The following is a 20,418-nucleotide window of genomic DNA, read 5'->3' on the forward strand; positions in this document are numbered from 1 at the left end:
ACCTCTATTACTTCTAACCCTAGATCCTAGCATATCTTTAGCAAATAAACCATTTCAGACACAAGAATGTGAAGTTACCAAATGCATGCCATTAAACTGGGGTTTAGACAGGATTGGCAATGGCTATCCAGAACACAGTGCTGAGAAGAGCTATGAGAGGGTCTGGCTTCAGCAGGATTGATTACCAACTGTCTGCATGAACATCAGAAAGTGCAGTGGCAACACATCCACTGGCTACTTGCTGTCTTTCTGTAGCTAGTAGGTACTAAATTAGTCTTTGATGGATTGATGTAAACAAAAAAATATAACCAATGGAATGATTTTCTCCCAATCTCATTTTCTGAACCCAAACAAAATCTGCCCTAGCCAAATCTTCCTGGGCAATGTGCTGTAAAAATACTCCTTAAAAAAAAAACTAAAAGGTTCCATTACAAGATGGCCAAATAGGAACAGCTCTGGTCTACAGCTCCCAACATGATTGACACAGAAGATAGGTAATTTCTGCATTTCCAACTGAGGTACCTGGTTCATCTCATTGGGACTGGTTGGACAGTGGGTGCAAGGGGTTGGGGAATTTCCCTTTCCTAGCCAAGGGAAGCGGTGACAGACTGTACCTGGAAAAATGGGACACTTCTGCCCAAATTTTGTGCTTTTTCCACAGTCTTAGCAACCAGCAGACCAGGAAATTCTCTCCCATGTCTGGCTCAGCAGGTCCCATGCCCATGGAGACTTGCTCACTGCTAGCGCAGCAGTCTGAGATTGACCTACACGGCAGCAGCCTGGCGGAGAGAGGGGTGTCTGCCATTGCCGAGGCTTGAGTAGGTAAACAAAGTGACTGGGAAGCTCAAACTGGGTGGAGCCCACCACAGTTCAGCAAGGTCTACTGCCTCTATAGACTCCACCTCTGTGGGCAGGACATAGCTGAACAAAAGGCAGCAGAAACTTCTGCAGACCTAAACATCCATGTCTGACATCTCTAAAGAGAGCAATGGTTCTCCCAGCATGGCGTTTGAGCTCTGAGAATGGACAGACTGCCTCCTCAAGTGGGTCCCTGACCTCCATGTAGCCTAACTGGGAGAGGCCTCCCAGGAGGAGCAAACAGCCAGCTCATACAGGCAGGTGCCCCTCTAGGATGAAGCTTCAAGAGGAAGAATCAGGCAGCAATATTTACTGTTCTGCAATATTTGCTGTTCTGCAGCCTCCACTGGTGATATCCAGGCAAACAGGGTCTGGAGTGGACCTCCAGCAAACTCCAGCAGAGCTGCAGCTGAGGGACCTGACTGTTAGAAGGAAAACTAACAAACAGAAAGGAATAGCATCAACATCAACAAAAAGGACATCCACAACAAACCCCCATCTGTAGGTCACCAACATCAAAGACCAAAGGTAGATAAAACCACAAATATGGGTAGAAACAAGAGCAGAAAAGCTGAAAATTCTAAAAACCAGAGGGCCTCTTCTCCTCCAAAGGATTACAGCTCCTCGACAGCAACAGAACAAAGCTGGATGGAAAATGACTTTGACGAGTTGACAGAAGTAAGCTTCAGAAGGTCAGTAAAAACAAACTTCTCCAAGCTAAAGGAGCATACTCTAACCCATTGCAAGGAAGCTAAAAACCTTGAAGAAAGGTTAGATGAATGCCTAACTAGAATAAAGTGTAGAGAAGACCTTAAATGACCCAATGGAGCTGAAAACCACAGCACAAGAACTTCGTGACACCTGCAAAAGCTTCAATAACCAATTCGCTCAAGTGGAAGAAAGGGTATCAGTGATTGAAGATCAAATTAATGAAATAAAATGGGAAGACAAGGTTAGAGTAAAAAAGAGTAAAAAGAAATGAACAAACCCTCCAAGAAATATGGTACTATGTGAAAATATCAAATCTATGTTTGATTAGTGTACTTGAAAGTGACAGGTAGAATGGAACCAAGTTGGAAAACACTATTTAGGATATTATCCAGGAGAAGTTCCCCAACCTAGCAAGACAGGACAACATTCAAATTCAAGAAATACAGAGAATACCACAAAGATACTCCTCAAGAAGAGGAGCCCCAAAACACATAATTGTCAGATTCACCAAGGTTGAAATGAAGGAAAAAATGTTAAGGGCAGCTAGAGAGAAAGGTCGGGTTACCCAAAAAGGGAAGCCCATCAGACTAACAGCAGATCTCTCAGCAGAAACCCTGCAAGCCAGAAAAGAATGGGGGTCAATATTCAGCATTCTTAAAGAAAAGAACTTTCAACTCAGAATTTCATATCCAGCCAAACTAAGCTTCATAAGTGAAGAAGAAATAAAATCCTTTACAGACAAGAAAATGCTGAGAGATTTTGTCACCACCAGGCCTGCCTTACAAGAGCTCCTGAAGGAAGCACTAAACATGGAAAGCAACAACCAGTACCAGCCACTGCAAAAACATGCCAAATTGTAAAGACCATTGATGCTATGAAGAAACCGCATCAACTAACGAGCAAAATAACCAGCTAACATCATAATGACAGGATCAAATTCACACGTAACAATATTAACCTTAAATGTAAATGGGCTAAATGCCCCAATTAAAAGGCACAGACAGGCAAATTGGATAAAGAGTCAAGACCCATCAGTGTGCTGTGTTCAGGAGACCCATCTCACGTGCAGAGACACACATAGGCTCGAAATAAATGAATGGAGAAAGATCTACCAAGCAAAAGAAAAGAAAAAGAAAAAAGCAAGGGTTGCAATCCTAGTCTCTGATAAAACAGACTTTAAACCAACAGAGATCAAAAGAGACAAAAAAGGCCATTACATAATGGTAAAGGGATCAATTCAACAAGAAGAGCTAACTATTCTAAATATATATGCACTCAATACAGGAGCACCCAGATTCATAAAGCAAGTCCTTAGAGACCTGCAAAGAGACTTAGACTCCCACACAACAATAATGGGAGATTTTAACACCCCACTGTCAATATTAGACAGAACAATGAGACAAAAGGTTAACAAGGATATCCAGGACTTGAACTCAGCTCTGGACCAAGCAGACCTAATAGACATCTACAGAACTCTCCACCCCAAATCAAAAAAATATACATTCTTCTCAGCATCACATCGCACTTATTCCAAAATTGACCACATAATTGGAAGTAAAGCACTCCTCAGCAAATGTAAAAGAACAGAAATCACAACAAACTGTCTCTCAGACCACAGGGCAATCAAATTAGAACTCAGGATTAAGAAACTTACTCAAAGCCACACAACTACATGGAAACTGAACAACCCGCTCCTGAATGACCACTGAGTACATAATGAAATGAAGGCAGAAATAAAGATATTCTTTGAAATCAATGAAAACAAAGACACAACGTACCAGAATCTCTGGGACACATTTAAAACAGTGTGTAGAGGGAAATTTATAGCAGTAAACGCCCACAAGAGAAAGCAGGAAATATCTAAAGTCAACACCCTAACATTACAATGAAAAGAATTAGAGAAGCAAGAGCAAACAAATTCAAAAGCTAGCAGAAGGCAAGAAATAACGAAGATCAGAGCAGAACTGAAAGAGATAGAGACACAAACGAACCCTTCAAAAAAATGAATGAATCCAGGAGCTGGTGTTTTGAAAGGATCAACAAAATTGATAGACCACTAGCAAGACTAATAAAGAAGAAAAGAGAGAAGAATCAAATAGACACATTAAAAAATGATAAAGGGGATATCACCACTGATCCCACAGAAACACAAACTACCATCAGAGAATACTATAAACACCTCTACACAAATAAACTAGAAAATCTGGAAGAAACTGACAAATTCCTGAACACAAACACCCTCCCAAGACTAAACCAGGAAGAAGTTGAATCTCTGAATAGACCAATAACAGGCTCTGAAATTGAGGCAATAATTAATAGCATGCCAACTAAAAAAAGGCCAGGACCAGACCGATTCACAGCCAAATTCTAGCAGAGGCACAAAGAAGAGCTGGTACCATTCCTTCTAAAACTATTCCAAACAACAGAAAAAGAGGGAATCCTCCCTAACTCATTTTATGAGGCCAGCATCATCCTGATTCCAAAGCCTGGCAGAGACACAACAAAAAAAGAGAATTTTAGACAATATATCTGATGAACATCGATGTGAAAATCCTCAATAAAATACTGGCAAACCGAATCCAGCAAGCACATCAAAAAGCTTATCCACCATGACCAAGTTGGCTTCATCCCTGGAATGCAAGGCTGGTTCAACATATGCAAATCAATAAACCTAATCCATCACATAAACAGAACCAATGACAAAAACCACATGATTATCTCAATAGATGCAGAAGAGGCCTTCAACAAAATTCAACAGCCCATCATGCTAAAAATTCTCAATAAACTAGGTATTGATGGAACATATCTCAAAATAATAAGAGCTATTTATGACAAACCTACAGACAATATCATACTGAATGGGCAAAAACTGGAAGCATTCCCTTTGAAAACTGGCCCAAGACAACAATGCCCTCTGTCACCACTCCTATTCAACATAGTGTTGGAGGTTCTGCCCAGGGCAATCAGGCAAGAGAAAGAAACAAAGGGTGTTCAGACAGGAAAAGAGGAAGTCAAATTGTCCCTGTTTGCAGATGACATGATTGTATATTTAGAAAACTGCATCATCTCAGCCCAAAATCTCTTTAAGCTGATACACAACTTCAGCAAAGTCTCAGGGTACAAAAATCAATGTGCAAAAATCACAAGTATTTCTATACACCAGTAACAGACAAACAGAGAGCCAAATCATGAGTGAACATCCATTTACAATTGCTCCAAAGAGAATAAAAAACCTAGGAATTCAACTTACAAGGGATGTGAAGGACCTCTTCAAGGAGAACAACAAACCGCTGCTCAACAAAAGAGGACACAAACAAATGGAATAACACTCCATGTTCATGGATAGGAAGAATGAATATCATGGAAATGGCCATACTGCCCAAGGTAATTTATAGATTCAATGCCATTCCCATCAAGCTACCAATGACTTTCTTCACAGAATTGGAAAAAACTACTTTAAAGTTCATATGGAACTGAAAAAGAGCCCACATTGCCAAGACAATCATAAGCAAAAGGAATAAAGCTGGAGGCATCACGCTACCTGACTTCAAACTATACTACAAGGCTATAGTAACCAAAACAGCATGGTACTGGTACTAAAACAGATATATAGAACAGAACAGAGGCCTCAGAAATAACACCACACATATAACCACCAGATCTTTGACAAACCAGACAGAAACAAGAAATGGGGAAAGGATTCCCTATTTAATAAATGGTGCTGGGAAAACTGACTAGCCATATATAGAAAGCTGAAACTGGATCCCTTCCTTATATCTTTTTTTTAATATATATACTTTAAGTTCTAGGGTACGTGTGCACAATGTGCAGGTTTGTTACATATGTATACATGTGCCATGTTGGTGTGCTGCACCTATCAACTCGTCAGCACACACCAACTCGTCATTTACATCAGGTATAACTCCCAATGCCATCCTCCCCCCTGCCCCCTCCCCACAATAGACCCCGGTGTGTGATGTTCCCCTTCCCATGTCCAAGTGATCTCATTGTTCAATTCCCACCTATGAGTGAGAACATGTGGTGTTTGGTGTTCTGTTCTTGCGATAGTTTGCTGAGAATGATGGTTTCCAGCTGCATCCATGTCCCTACAAAGGACACAAACTCATCATTTTTTATGGCTGCATAGTATTCCATGGTGTATATGTGCCACATTTTCTTAGTCTAGTCTATCACTGATGGACATTTGGGTTGATTCCAAGTCCTTGCTATTGTGAATAGTGCCACAATAAACATACATGTGCATGTGTCTTTATAGCAGCATGATTTATAATCCTTTGGGTATATACCCAGTAATGCGATGGCTGGGTCATATGGTATTTCTAGTTCTAGATCCTTGAGGAATCGCCATACTGTTTTCTACAATGGTCGAACTAGTTTACAATCCCACCAACAGTGTAAAAGTGTTCCTATTTCTCTACATCCTCTCCAGCACCTGTTGTTTCCTGACTTTTTAATGATCGCCATTCTAACTGGTGTGAGATGGTATCTCATTGTGGTTTTGATTTGCATTTCTCTGATGGCCAGTGATGACGAGCATTTTTTCATGTGTCTGTTGGCTGTATGAATGTCTTCTTTTGAGAAATGTCTGTTCATATCCTTTGCCCACTTTTTGGTGGGATTGTTTGTTTTTTTTCTTGTAAATTTGTTTGAGTTCTTTGTGGGTTCTGGATATTAGCCCTTTGTCAGATTAGTAGATTGCAAAAATTTTCTCCCATTCTGTAGGTTGCCTGTTCACTCTGATGGTAGTTTCTTTTGCTGTGCACAAAAATTAATTCAAGATAGATTAAAGACTTAAATGTTAGACCTAAAACTATAAAAGCCCTAGAAGAAAACCCAGGCAATACCACTCAGGACATAGGCATGGGCAAGGACTTCATGACTAAAACACTAAAAGCAATGTCAACAAAAGCCAAAATAGACAAATGGGATCTAATTAAACTAAAGAGCTTCTGCATAGCAAAGGAAACTGTCATCAGAGTGAACAGGTAACCTACAGAATGGGAGATAATTTTTGCAATCTAACCATCTGACAAAGGGCTGATATCCAGAATCTACAAAGAACTTAAACACTTTACAAGAAAAAAAATAAACCCATCAAAAAGTGGGCAAAGGATATGAACAGACACTCCTCAAAAGAAGATATTTATGCAGCCAACAGACACATGAAAAAATGCTCATCATCATTGGTCATTAGAGAAATGCAAATCAAAACCACACTGAAATACCATCTCATGCCAGTTAGAATGGTGATAATTAAAAAGTCAGGAAACAACAGATGCTGGAGAGAATGTGGAGAAATAGGAACACTTTTGCACTGTTGGTAGGACTTAAACTAGTTCAACCATTGTGGAAGACAATGTGGCGATTCCTCAAGGATCTAGAACTAGAAATACTATTTGACCCAGTGATCCCATTACTGGGTATATACTCAAAGGATTATAAATCATGCTACTATAAAGACACATGCACATGTATGTTTATTGTGGCACTATTCACAATAGCAAGGACTTGGAACCAACCCAAATGTCCATCAGTGATAGACTGGATTAAGAAAATGTGGCACATACACATCATGTAATACTATGCAGCCATAGAAAGGATGAGTTCATGTCCTTTGCAGGGACATGGACAAAGCTGGAAACCATCATTCTCAGCACACCATCACAAGGACAGAAAACCAAACACCATATGTTCTCACTCATAGGCGGGAATTGAACAATGAGAACACTTGGACACAGGATGTGGAACATCACACACCAGGGCTTGTTGGGGATGGAGGACTGGGGGAGGGATAGCTTTAGGAGAAATACCTCAAGTAAATGGCAAGTTGATGGGTGCAGCAAACCAACATGGCACATATATACCTATGTAACAAACCTGCATGTTGTGCACATGTACCCTAGAACTTAAAGTATAATAATAATTTTAAAGAGAAAATTTTAAAGACTAAGAACACTAAGGAAATGTCTTCTCTCTTAAATATTTCATTTGCAAACTTGTTCTCAAAAGTATAATTTTAAACCAGCTAAAAACTTCCAATTAGGACTAATTAGTGCTTAGGGCAATAAAACTCATCATTGTCAGGGGTAAGAATTCCCAAGTGTCCAATTACCAGAGACACAGTCATGGTGACTCAGGCGAGCATGATCCCCATGCCTTAGGGAGCCAATGACTAAGACAGAGGGTCCACTTTGACCAGTAAATGGGTGCTTTTCAATTATCAAGTCATTTTCAAAGATTCTCACCCACTATGGCTTGTTATTACAAAGACTAGATGATGTCAGCACTCAAATCACAACTACTTTCAATACATAACTACCATTGTAGATGATTATGGGAGGCTGATGGGGTGAAGCTCAAGTCCACAGCACCAGGAGAATCCTTAGTTCAAAACATCACCATCGTCCTGGAGATGATTCCTGCTTGATTGAAGGAGAATTTGAATGAGGCGTCCGTTCCATGAGTGTAGGATATGTTTATTTAAAAACCCCTCTGGGATGAAATGATATTATGCCTGATGTTTTCTTCAGTATTACTTATGACTTGAGGCAGGAGGGAAGAGAATGATTGGAATATAGAGGCAATAAAATTGGTTATGAGTTAATCATTGTTAAAGCTCTGTGATGAGTACATGGGATTTTACTCTTTTTTTGTATATCTTTGATTTTTTTCTAATAACAAGAAGTAAATTTAACAAGCATAGGGCATAAAAAGAGGTAATAACAGAACTAGGACTTCAGTTTGGTATCAGGAAACTGTTTTGGTGTGCAAGCTTCCAAGGAGCTTGCAATGTCATACGATTAGGCAACAGATGCCCAAGTTACTACAATGCAAAAATGTAGCCCAGACTAAAATAACACAAGGAGATCTAATGCAAGTTGAACAGTTACTGTATTTAAGGCACTGTTCTGTGTTTTGCATGTATTCATTCAACTAATTATCATAAGAACCCTCTGAAATAGGGATTATGATTTTCCCCATTTTGGAAACTGAGGCACAGAGAGGTTAAGTTACTTGTGCAAGGTTACAGGGCTACTAAGAAGTGGAGGCAGGATTTGATGGGCAGGATTTGATGCCAGTGGGTCACCAATCTAGGATTTTATCTAAGGCAATAGGTAGAGTTGGGAGTAGGGAACAAATGTATCCCAGGGCAAGGATACAATCTGGATAAAGATAGGCTGGCGGGGAGGTGCAGGATATGTTCAAGAGGTAGTCTGGATAACTGCTGTGGGATTTGAAGGCTGGTGCAGAAGGCAGCATTCTAAGAAGGATCCGCAAATAAGGTGGAGCTTAAAAGGGTTGGAAAAGTTGCTAGGATGGTTGGGTCAGAACTAGGCCAGGGGCATAGATGAGGCTCATTCTCTCATTACACTCAAGATATGCTTCTACTCTCAGAAGCCCCAATGGCCTGGAGCCTGGCACTTGTTCTTGGCTGGCACAGGACCCAGCATGAGCTTCCCACCAGCTGTGCAGACACCAGGGCATCCCACAGGTTCTTCAGGTGTTTTCTGGGCATGGGCGCCAAATCCGATGCCCCACCTCTGTTCAACAGACTTGGGGCTCTTGAGAAATGGTGGCGTCAGCATGCCCTGAAACTCCAATATAGGGCTGACATGCTGACCAGCGATAGGCCTGTTGATATTAACTATTCCAGCCACACTGACTGCCACAAAGGCTAGTTACAACGCAGGAGTAATTGCTTCACAGGAAAAGGCAGTGGCTGTCCAGCATGAGATTCTCACTGCTGTGAAAGTAGAAAATAAAATGCACTATAGAGGACACCCAAACAAAGAAGTAAAATGTGCCCCTTGGTTGGGAGACTGAGTTCAATAGCAACAAATCTCTCCTAGGTTTTCCTGACACTTTAAACCATCATCTCATACCCTCTGCACTTACTCGTTGTTTTCCTTTATTAAACTCCAAGCCAAGGGTGCTTTAGGAAAACAAACTTCATACATATACAGAACTGCTTTTAGGGAATGTGTATATTGGAATAGCTTGCCTTGTGCTTGATTTGCTTTTGTTGGATTATTCCTGTTTAAGCAGAGCAAGTGTATTTATTCTACTGTGAATCATTTAATAATTACATGCAGTATCTGAGCTCCAGGGATGAACTTGAAACCCATTTAAGAAATTTCCAAAAAGGGTATAATTTTCTCTTAGCTTGCAATGAGCAAAATACATTTGACCAAACAAAATAATAATAATAATAGTAACTCAAATTGCAAAAAGGTAGAAAATACACATTTAATGGACATCAGTAATGTGCAAAAGAGATATAATTGATTTGCTAAGAGGTATCAGGATTTAGTACCACATTTTTTTCATTGCTGGCACTCAAAAAATATTGACTGGCTGGTTGATGGATGAGTGGCATACCTTTTCAACCATGGAAAGATGTTGAGTGGCCTTGACATCTGTCCATTTTCAAGCTGCCTGCTGCTCTCAAGGTCTGCAGCCCACGTTTTGTCAATAATCTTGCAGCCCTGCTCGGTTTTAGGTCAATGTTTGGTGATGCATTGCAGATCTGTATTCCATTACTGTGCTGTTGTCCATAAAAATCCCTCTTGCATAGCATTTCTTTGACAGGCATTCACCACTGAAATGTCATCCCTGCCATTGATGATATTTATGAAGCATCAGGGGAAGCAGCATACTCTATCTATTAAGCCCTAAACAGTGAGAGATTCTGGGTTAGATGCAATTCTTGGCTGCAAAAAGTTTACTATAAATTCAGGAAGAGAGAAGACATTTATTATTCAAGCAAACAAAATGGAGGGAAGGAGGATGGATAAATTGAGGCTGCAGAACATTTATCTCTTTGTGAGCTAATGTGATTGATAGCATTAGTTAAACCTTCAAATAAGAAAGGATTTCTGGGATTAACTTTTATTTTCTTATTAAAAGTCATATTTCATTCTGAAGAACCCTAAGCAACAGGCCACAAAAAAAAGTGTGAGAAAAATGGCCCTCTCTGGTTGGCTATTTTCACACTGATGTAAGCTGCTACCTTACCCTGGTGATACTTAATGGTTTCCCTTATGTCTTTATGAACTAATTCTGAAACACCTCCTGGATAATGAAATGCAAACTGCTTTCAAAGACACAGTCTAACTATTTCATGTGAGCTTTACGACTACCTCATCAGTCGATATTAGCTCAAAGGTTACTGCTTGTAACAAACCCTTTCTACATCCAAACCAGAGCACAGTGAAATCCAACAGAGTTTAATTTTTTTAAATTTCTAGTTCCCTACCTGGATTAGAAAAGTATTTATTGTTTAAATTTTTCCTTCAGCTAAAAGGAGTAGATGTAATATAGACTTAGGGGTTATGGAGAAAACTATAAAGATTGTAAAAGAAAGACTTATATTTGGGTATAATTAGTTCCACTTTGTAAGCTAATGTATACATGCCATATAGAGATTTTATGGTCCTCAGGTGGCAATAACTCTTTCTTAAGAGAGAAAAAGACAGCACCTTATGTAGACAAATGTAATATATGTTAATCGCTTGGTATGGAATGAGTGATCCCTGAGTCAGTTCCCTTATCTATAAACTGGGACTAAAGCTCCCACCTTGAAGACTTGTACTGGGGATTCGAGAGAGGTATAGAGTCCTTGGTGCAGAGCATGGCACATAGTAGGCACTGTGGGCATTCAATAGAGTTATGAAATTCAGCAAAGAGATTTCTACAGGAACTAAGTCAAAGATTATTCAATGACAAAGAAAAGTAGGAGAATTTATGCTACAGGAGTAAATGGATGGCTCAGCCAATCACCCACCTTTCTTAGACATCTGCTCTCTCATTTAAGCTTTTGACAGAAAGTGGATAACAGTCAGCTCAAGGTTAAACTTTCTGTCAAGACTCTAGTGTCTGTGTTTCTGCATTGCTGATTGAAAAAAGAGTTATAGCTAAAGATACCTTGTATGCATGAGACAAAGTTGATCTATTAGGAAAATTGAAATGTCTAGCATCTGGCCTCAGAAAGATGAGGCGTCTGCTCACTTCTCCAGAAAGCAATGGGTGCTTACCAGCAGACTCAGGGACTTCCCCAGAGGCAGCTTTGCTCATTCTCACCTATCGCCTATTCCAACCTATTCTGCCTGACCTATTCATTTCTCATCTATTCTATCAAGTAGGCTCTTGAAACCCCAAAATCTTACCCTGTAGAGCTCATTGGACATTAGCCAGCAAATGCAGTAAATGCCAAACTAGCCAGGAAGTCTCTGCATTTCAGTTCTAATATGTCTAACACTGGAGCTTCTTTCTCCAAAGTCAAGGCTGAAAAGACTGCAGCTGGCCACCATGGGTCTTCTGTTGTCTAAGAATCTGTAGATGTAGAGAGACTGGAGACCAGAAGACAAAAACAGCCTCATGTGCATGAACTTGGCCAAGCTGCACACTGGCTTGCTGACTGATCTGTTTTATCTCCTTATTTCTGTGAATGCAGATCCCTGAAACAGTATTGTAGAAACTGGCTGTCAGAAACAGAACTAAGGAGTCAATTGAAACAACCATAGGACCAGTAGCCAGGAAAGGAAGAGAGGTTAAAAAAAAAAAAAAAAAAAAAAAAAAGGAAAAAATATCTCCACATCAAAATTATCCTAAAATCCAACATTCCAAAATATCTGAAAAAAATACGCCTAAAAAACTAAAACTCAGGATATTAATTTGTACCATATGAAATTGGTTCTATGAAGCAGTCTTGAAAAAGACTTTATAATAAGTTATTTTTAGTTTGCTCTGAGTGATAAGTGCATGGATGACATCTATTTTAAAGAAAACTAAATGATGGGGGAAACATAGGTGAAAACAGAAGCATGGACATGAAAAGAACAAATTGCAGCTGAAAAATACAGCCTGTGGAATAAAATCTCAATAAATGGGATAAAATCTAGCCTGGATGCACTTGAGGAGATAATTATCGAATTGAATATAACAGCCCGTTTATCAAAAACCTACAGCAAACATTATTCTTCATGGTGAAACTTTGATGGCATTCTCTAAGTCTGGGACAAGATGTGGGTTCTCCCTATCATCTCTTTAATTCAACACTATGCTACATTTCATAGCCAATCAAATAGTTATAAATCTAAGAAAAGATGTGAGATCATTAAGAAGAAAATTATAAAATTTACAAAAGACATAAAGGTGTCCTAAATTAATAGAGTGACATACTAAGTTCATGGATAAGAAGATAGAACAATATAAAGATATTATATCAAACTAATATATTAATTAATTGCAATTTCAATTAAAGTTTCAATAGATTATTCAGTGGAACTAGACAAAACTGTTTTAAAATTGATATGGAAAAACAAGTGGCCAAAATAGAAGAAGACAAATAAGGAGGAGGAAAAAAGGAGACAAAAGAGGAAGAGAATGAAGATAAAGAAGAAGAAGATGAAGTAGAAGTTCAACAACAACAGAACAGCAGCAAGACGGGAAGCTTTGCCGACCAGATACCAAAACATTACACAGTGGCAATAATATGAGATTGTAGGGTTAGCATAGAAAGAGACAAAAAGATCAAGAAAGAAAAAAGAGAGTGCAAAAACAGATGCCACATAAAAGGAACCCTAATATATGATTAAGATAGCAATAAAAATGATAAGGATGGAGTGAAGGTATTCGATAAATGGGATAACTATTTACATGGGGAGAAATAGGCACCCACTCCACATACTGAGCATAAATAAATTCCAGGAGAATTAAAGACCTAAATGGATATAAATATTTTAGGAAAAAAATAAAAACACCTTTATGATCATGACATGGGGATGGATTTCTTTCTTTTTTTCCCCAATTGATTTAGAAGTTTATTTTGCCAAGGTTAAGGGTCATGACCCATGACACAGCCTCAGGAGGTCCTGAGAACAAGTGCCCAAGGTGGTTGAGTTCGAGCTTGATTTTATATGTTTTAGGGAGACATAAGACATTAATCAGTACATGTGAAATAGACATTGGCTTGGTCTGGAAAGGCAGGACATCTTGAAGCAGGGGCTTCCAGGTTATAGGTAGATTCAAAGATTTTCTGATTGGCAATTGGTTGAAAGAGTTATTATCTAAAGATCTGGAATCAGTAGAAAGGTGTGTCTGGGTTAAGATAAGGGTTTGTGGAGACCGGGGTACCTTTTATGTAGATTAAATCTCATAAGTGGCCACTCTTAGAGGCAATAGATGACAGATGTTTCCTGTTCAGACCTTTAAAAGGTGCTAGACTCTCAGCTAATCTCTTCAGGATTGGAAAAAGATCTGGAAAGGGCAGACGATTCCCTACAGAATGTAAATTAGGGATGGATTTCTTAAACAAGCCACTAAACCACATGGAAAAATGAATGATTGATAAAGCTGGCTACATTAAAATTAAACACATTTGTTCAAAAAAAGAAGTCACAATAAATAAATTTGGAAGACAAGCCACAGACTAGAAGACATGTGCAGCAAATTTTATGGGGGGAAAAAAAGGCTTAATATGCAAACTTTGTAAAGAACAGCTACAAATCAATGAAAAATAAATAAATACCTTAATAGAAGAAATGGGCCAAGGTTATTAACAGGCAATTCACAGAAAAGAAAATCTAAGCCAAATAACCTATGAAAAGATTACCTTGCTAGTGACAAAGAAATGCAAAATGAAACAAGAACATACCATTTCACACCAACTGGACTAGCAAAATTGGTAACATTCGACAATGATCAATGTTGAAAAGGATTGAGCAACAGGATTGCTTGCACCTTGAAGGAGGTAGTACATAGCCATATAACCTGCTTTAAGTTACACAAGAAGACCTCAGAGAAACTCTTCCTTATGTGTACATGGAAATAATAAACAAAAATATTTCTTTTCAAATTATTTGTAATGGCAAGCAAATTGCAAACAATCTAAATACCTATCAATAGAAGTATAAATAAATAAATCACAGCATATTTATAAATGGACTACTACACAGCACTAAAAATGGATGAACCAGAATTCAAAAGTTAACTTCAGAAATTGTAGCAAATAAAGCCAATTTTACGTAGATAATATACTAGGAAATTTTTATATAGAGTTTGAAAACATGCAGAGTGGCATATATGCTTATGCATACCTGATTATAAGCTCATAAAAACATTCTGAACAGCAAACTTAGTACAATCATTACCTCTGAGGAAGCAAAGAGGGGAAGGAATGGCATCAGAGAGGGCCTCAGTTGTATCTGTAAAGATTTATGTTGTTTCTTGGGGGTTTTTTTGGTCTTTGTTTTTTGTTTTTTGAGACGGAGTCTCACTCTGTCACCCAGGCTAAAGTGCAGTGGCTCCATCTCGGCTCACTGCGACCTCCGCCTCCCTGGTTCATGTGATTCTCCTGCCTCAGCCTCCTGAGTAGCTGGGATTACAGGCAAGTGCCACCACGCCTGGCTAATTTTTGTATTTTTAGTAGAGACGGGGTTTCACCATGTTGGTCAGGCTGGTCTCGAACTCCTGACCTCGTGATCTACCCGCCTCAGCCTCCCAAAGTGCTGGGATTACAGGCATGAGCCACAGCACCCAACCTTTTTTTTTATTTGAGAGTCTCATTCTGTCACCCAGGCTGGAGTGCAGTGGCACAATCTTGGCACACTGCAACCTCCAACCCCCAGGCAAGCAATTCTCATGCCTCAGTTTCCCGAGTAGCTAGAACTACAGACACAGGCCACCATGCCTGGCTAATTTTTTTGTATTTTTAATAGAGATGGGGTTTCCAGGCTGGTCTTGAACTCCTGACCTCAAGCAATCTGCCTGCCTTGGCCTCCCAAAGTGCTGGGATTACAGGAGTGAGCCACCGCACCTGGCCTATAAAGAATTATGTTTCTCTAAAAATAATCCAAAGTATAAAAAATGTTTCGCTTTGATAGACTTGGATGGTGGCTATATAAGAGTCATTGTACTATTCACTGAAATTGTCTATATTTTTTAAATATTTCATAATTACACATATTTGAGTAATAAACCGGAGCCAAAATGGAAACTCCAAAATGTCAGACATGCCCATTCACCATTAAAAGACTCACTTCTACACACCAGCCTCAAAGTATGCATTAAATAAACGAATGCCAAAAGTCCATCATGCACCCTGCACACACCTAGTGAGAGGGCAGGGGAATTCTACCATTAGACAAGGCAGCCATTTTTCTTCTCTTCATCAAGGACTGCTTTGTACTCATCCTAGTCACCCAGCATCTCTTTTTGTGGGATCCTTCAAATTAGTTTATTTCACTTATTATTAGAATTTATCCTTCCAAAACAGGTTATCAAGTAGCATCTAATAAAATTATAGCAATAATCAATAGAAATAAAATTAAAATGTGTGAGTTCAGGTTATCCTAGTAGCTATAACAAATAAATCTTGGCCTTGAAATCTTAGTGCTTTAGTGGCTTAGCACCAAAAAAAGTTTATTTATCACTCACCCACCGGTCCATCTCTGTGTTCCTGGTGGAGCAGCTCTCCTCCAAGCAGTGATTCGGAGATGCAGACTCCTTTCATCTTTGGCATAAGTTTCCAATGTTGCTGGGATTTTTTGCATCAAACTACTTGAGGGGAAAGAGCATGAATAATTGCCCAAGGGTGATTTTTATGAGCCAGGCTTACAAATAGCATTTACCCATCTGCTCTCATATTTGCCATAACTCAGTCACATGGCCACATACAAGTGCAAGGGAGGATGGGAGCCTTACTACAGCCTAGGGAGAAAAGAGAATGAGTGGTGACCATCCAGAATTTTCTGCCACCAACAAAAACCATGTTGCAAAGTGAGAGACAATACTGTACCAGAATACCTAGGTGAATGGTGATATGGTTTAGCTCTGTGTCCCCACTCAAATCTCACCTTGAATTGTAATACTCATAATCCCACGTGTCAAGGGCAGGACCAGGTGGAGGTAATGGAATCATGGCGGCAGTTTTCCCCATGCTGTTCTCATGATAATGAGTGAGTCTCACAAGATCTGATGGTTTTATAAGCATCTGGCATTTCCCCTGCTGGCACTCATTATCTCCTTCCTGCCACCCTGTGAAGAGGTGCCTTCCACCATGACTGTAAGTTTCCTGAGGCCTCCCCAGCAATGCTGAACTGTGAGTCAATTAAATCTCTTTCCTTTATAAATTACCAGTGTCATATTTCTTCATAGCAGTGTAAAAGTGGACTAATACGAATATTAGCAAATGACTGAACTAAGAAACCAGCAAAAACAGATTTAATTACTTGGTTACTTTTTGTTTTAGTCATGGTTCTCCAGAGAACAGAACCAGTAGGATGTATATACATATAAAAAGAGGTTCATTATAGGGAATTGATGCACCTAAGTCTACAGACTGGCAAGTCCAAAACCTGCAGGGTAAACCAGCAGACTGGAGACCCTGAGAGCCAATGGTCCAGCTCAAGTCCGAAGGTAGCCTGCTATAGAACCAGGAAGATCCAATGTTACAGGTGAAGTCCAAAGGCAGTCTTCAAGAGAATTCTCTCTTCTCAGAGAAGGTCAGATATTTTGTCTATTTAAACCTTCAAGAGATTGAATGACACCCGTGCACATTATGGAGGACAAGCTGCTCTAGTCAATGTCCACGAATTGAAATGTCTCATCCAAAATACCCTTGCAGAAACACCAAGAATAATGTGTGACCGAATATCTGGATACCTCGTGACCCAGCAATATTGACAAGTGAAATTAGCCATCACAATTTTATTCTGCATGTTTCTGATAGGATTACATGATAGTTAAAGATCATGGTTAAGAGCAGGGCTTTGGAAGCAGCGGAACTGAGTTTGAATTCTTGCCCTACTTCCTATTTGAGAAGTGACTTCAAATCTATCTAAGCTTCAGTTTTCTCATCTTTAAAAGGGGGATAATAATAGGCTGTTGTGAGGATTTAATAAAATCATGTATGTAACACTCTCAGCACAGGTTCTGTCCCATAGTAGATGTCGGTAAAAGAGAGTTGTTTTATTCATATTGCTGGATATATCTGACACTATTCCCTAGGTGTAATATATATAGAAATACATGCTTTTGGCTGAAAAAGCTAAGTGAGATGATCAAATCACTTTGGTGCAAAAACCAGCAGTGTGGATGGAAAGGGTATGCCTGTTCTTTCTCTCAGGAAATCCACAGGGTTGGGCACAGGGCCTCAGGTTTTCATTTGGACACCCCAGCAGCCCCTCAATACAGGCTGTTCACAAAAGCCCCAATACAGTCACCGTGACAGTCCAGGTGTGAACCCTGACTCCCTACACATAAGCCATGGTGTCCCTCTAGCCTTGTTCCTTCATTGTATCAGCAATCTACTGCCATGATAATGCCGCATAACAAATTATTCCAGAATTCAGTAGCTTGAAACAATAAGCATTGATTATTGCTCCCAAGTCTATAGGTTGGTTGGAAAGTTCTACTGATCTGGACCAGGCTAGGCTTGTCTTGGCTGAGCTCACCCTTGTCTCCCTGGTCAGCTGGCAGGTTGCTGGGAGCTCATTGGTTTAGGATGACCTCACTCACATGTCAATAGATTACTGTTGGCTGGGGTGTCAAGCACGACAGGTTATGTGTCTTTCATCATCCAATAGGCTAGCCCGGGCTTGCTCACATGGAGCCTAGAGAGGGTAGCAAGAGAAAGCAGAAAAGCCACAAGGTCTCCTGAGGCCCAGACTCATCACTTCTACCACATTCTTTCAGTCAAAATAAATGACAAGAGAAGTCCAGATTCAAAGGCCCAGGGTTGTGAGAAGGCTTGGTGTTAGCAACAATCGTAAGAAACCTCTATTTATGGCTGATTGCTAATTAGTGTTGCCTAATTTAGCAATGAAATGTTTCTTCCCATGTGTTCCTCTGGAAAGCCCATGGCATTCCTCTCCCCTGCTTAAGGGCCAAAATTAAAGATACAGAAGACTTAATATCTTTACTTTGTTCAAGCTGGTTCACATGCACTTGTCCTCCAGCCTTTGGTGAACTGTTTTAGGACAGGGACAGGTTTAACACAAGGGCCGACCTCTGCAGTGACACTGGGTGTACATATCTGGGTACATGATATGCAGATTTCATTCTTGTTCCAAAGAGAATTTTGAGGGATGAAATATGTAGCCTTTATGGAGGTAGGATTTACTTTGATTCATACAGAGAAAGAAAATGTGTGTACGTGTGTGTGTGTGTGTGTGTGTGTGTGTGTGTGTTTTCAATCCTTGCATGTGATATTTTTTAAGGGCTGCTGCGATAGCTTTGCTTGCCCCAAGAGGATGTCCCAGACAGCACTAGTTGATGCTGCAGAAATGGAAAATTCCTAGGGATATGTAGCCAATGAACCCCTTCACCCACATTTCCTGATTGTTTACCGCAGTTTGAACAGTGAGTGGAAAGACCTTGTGCATTCCGCAGGCCATACTCGCACTGTCCCAGCAGACCTGGGAATGTGCCCATTTGATTCAGTAACTGTTCCACCCACCATTAAAATGGACTTTTCTAGCTAGGCGCAGTGGCTCACAGCTGTAATCCCAGCAATTTGGGAGGCTTAGGTGGGAGGATCGCTTGACCAGGAGTTTGAGACCAGCCTGGGCAACATGGGAAACCCCCTTCTCTACAAAAACTACAAAAAATTAGCCAGGTGTGGTGCACACACCTGTGGTCCCAGCTACTCAAGAGGCTGAGGCAGGAGAATCACTTGAGCCTGGGAAGTCGAAGCTGCAGTGAGCCAAGATTGCACCACCGCACTCCAGCATAGGTGACCAAGGAGACCCAGATTCAAAAAAAATAAATGAATAAATAAATATAAATAACGTGAACTTTTCATGGTTGGATCTGGTAGTTCCAGATGATTTATACCACTGGAATCTTTTGCATCTTGAATGCTGCTTAGGTCTGAAAACACAGCCTTCTGAGTGACTCAGTTTATACTTGTTTCAGTTCACCATTGTGGCTTTTACAAACCACCCCAAGATGGGGCACTTTACAGAAAACTAAAAGACAGGTAGATAATGGTTTGCTCAGCTCTTTAAGTTTTCACAGAGCTTTAACACAAGGGCCAACCTCTTCAGTGACACAGGGTTTACTTGTATATGATATACAGATTTCATCCTTGTTCCAAAGAGAATTTTGAGCCCATGACAGATGTAGTCAAATTCTTTTCACTGCGTTATCTAATGTGTCTTTATATTTTTCCAAAGCCATGGGACCCGATGTGCAGGAGAAGTTTCTGCTGCCGCCAACAACAATATCTGTGGGGTCGGAGTAGCATACAACTCCAAGGTTGCAGGTAAGCCAGCCCTGCCAAACAGCAGGCCCCCACTAGGTATCACACTGATCTCAAGGCTGACCATGGCCCTGATCTCAAGGCTGACCGTGGCCCAGCAAAAAATCCCACTAGTGCAGAAAAGCTAGGATCCACAGATTTGGCACAAGTGGAAAAAATTTTTTTCTTTTAACCTGCATAGCAATATCACACAGGTTTAAATTTTTAACTTAAGCATAATATAAATTCAAAGAAGTTAATGAATCTTAAGTACATAGCTCAGTGACTTTCCCCAAACTGGCCATACCCATATAGTGATCAGGAAACAAAATGTAACCAGCACCACAAAGCCCTTTATGACCCCTTCCAGTTACTACTCAGACACCCAAGAATAGCCATGATCTTGTTTTCTAACAGCAAAAAAAAAAAAATGGTTATTGCCAGTTTTTGAACTTTATGTAAATAGAATTGTCAGTCACTACTCTTCCGTGTCAGTGTCAATAACATTTTAATGAGACTCAAATATAGACTGTAGAATACAAGGTGGTGTGTATAAATTATTTGTAAACATACTCAGAGCTCTTCAA

The 20,418-nt window shown here is 39.9% G+C and overlaps 1 protein-coding gene across 1 annotated transcript in view; it reads left to right on the forward strand.

The window, feature by feature from the left end:
• PCSK2 (proprotein convertase subtilisin/kexin type 2) overlaps window positions 1-20,418 on the forward strand; it is a 254,461-nt gene that overhangs the window by 181,493 nt on the left and 52,550 nt on the right. The window contains exon 7 of the mRNA XM_007960726.3: window positions 19,767-19,855. Within this exon, the coding sequence (XP_007958917.1) occupies window positions 19,767-19,855 (89 nt within the window). The remainder of the gene's footprint in view (window positions 1-19,766; window positions 19,856-20,418) is intronic.

This window comes from Chlorocebus sabaeus, chromosome 2, assembly GCF_047675955.1.
Source record: "Chlorocebus sabaeus isolate Y175 chromosome 2, mChlSab1.0.hap1, whole genome shotgun sequence".
Classification (NCBI taxonomy): Eukaryota; Metazoa; Chordata; class Mammalia; order Primates; family Cercopithecidae; genus Chlorocebus; species Chlorocebus sabaeus.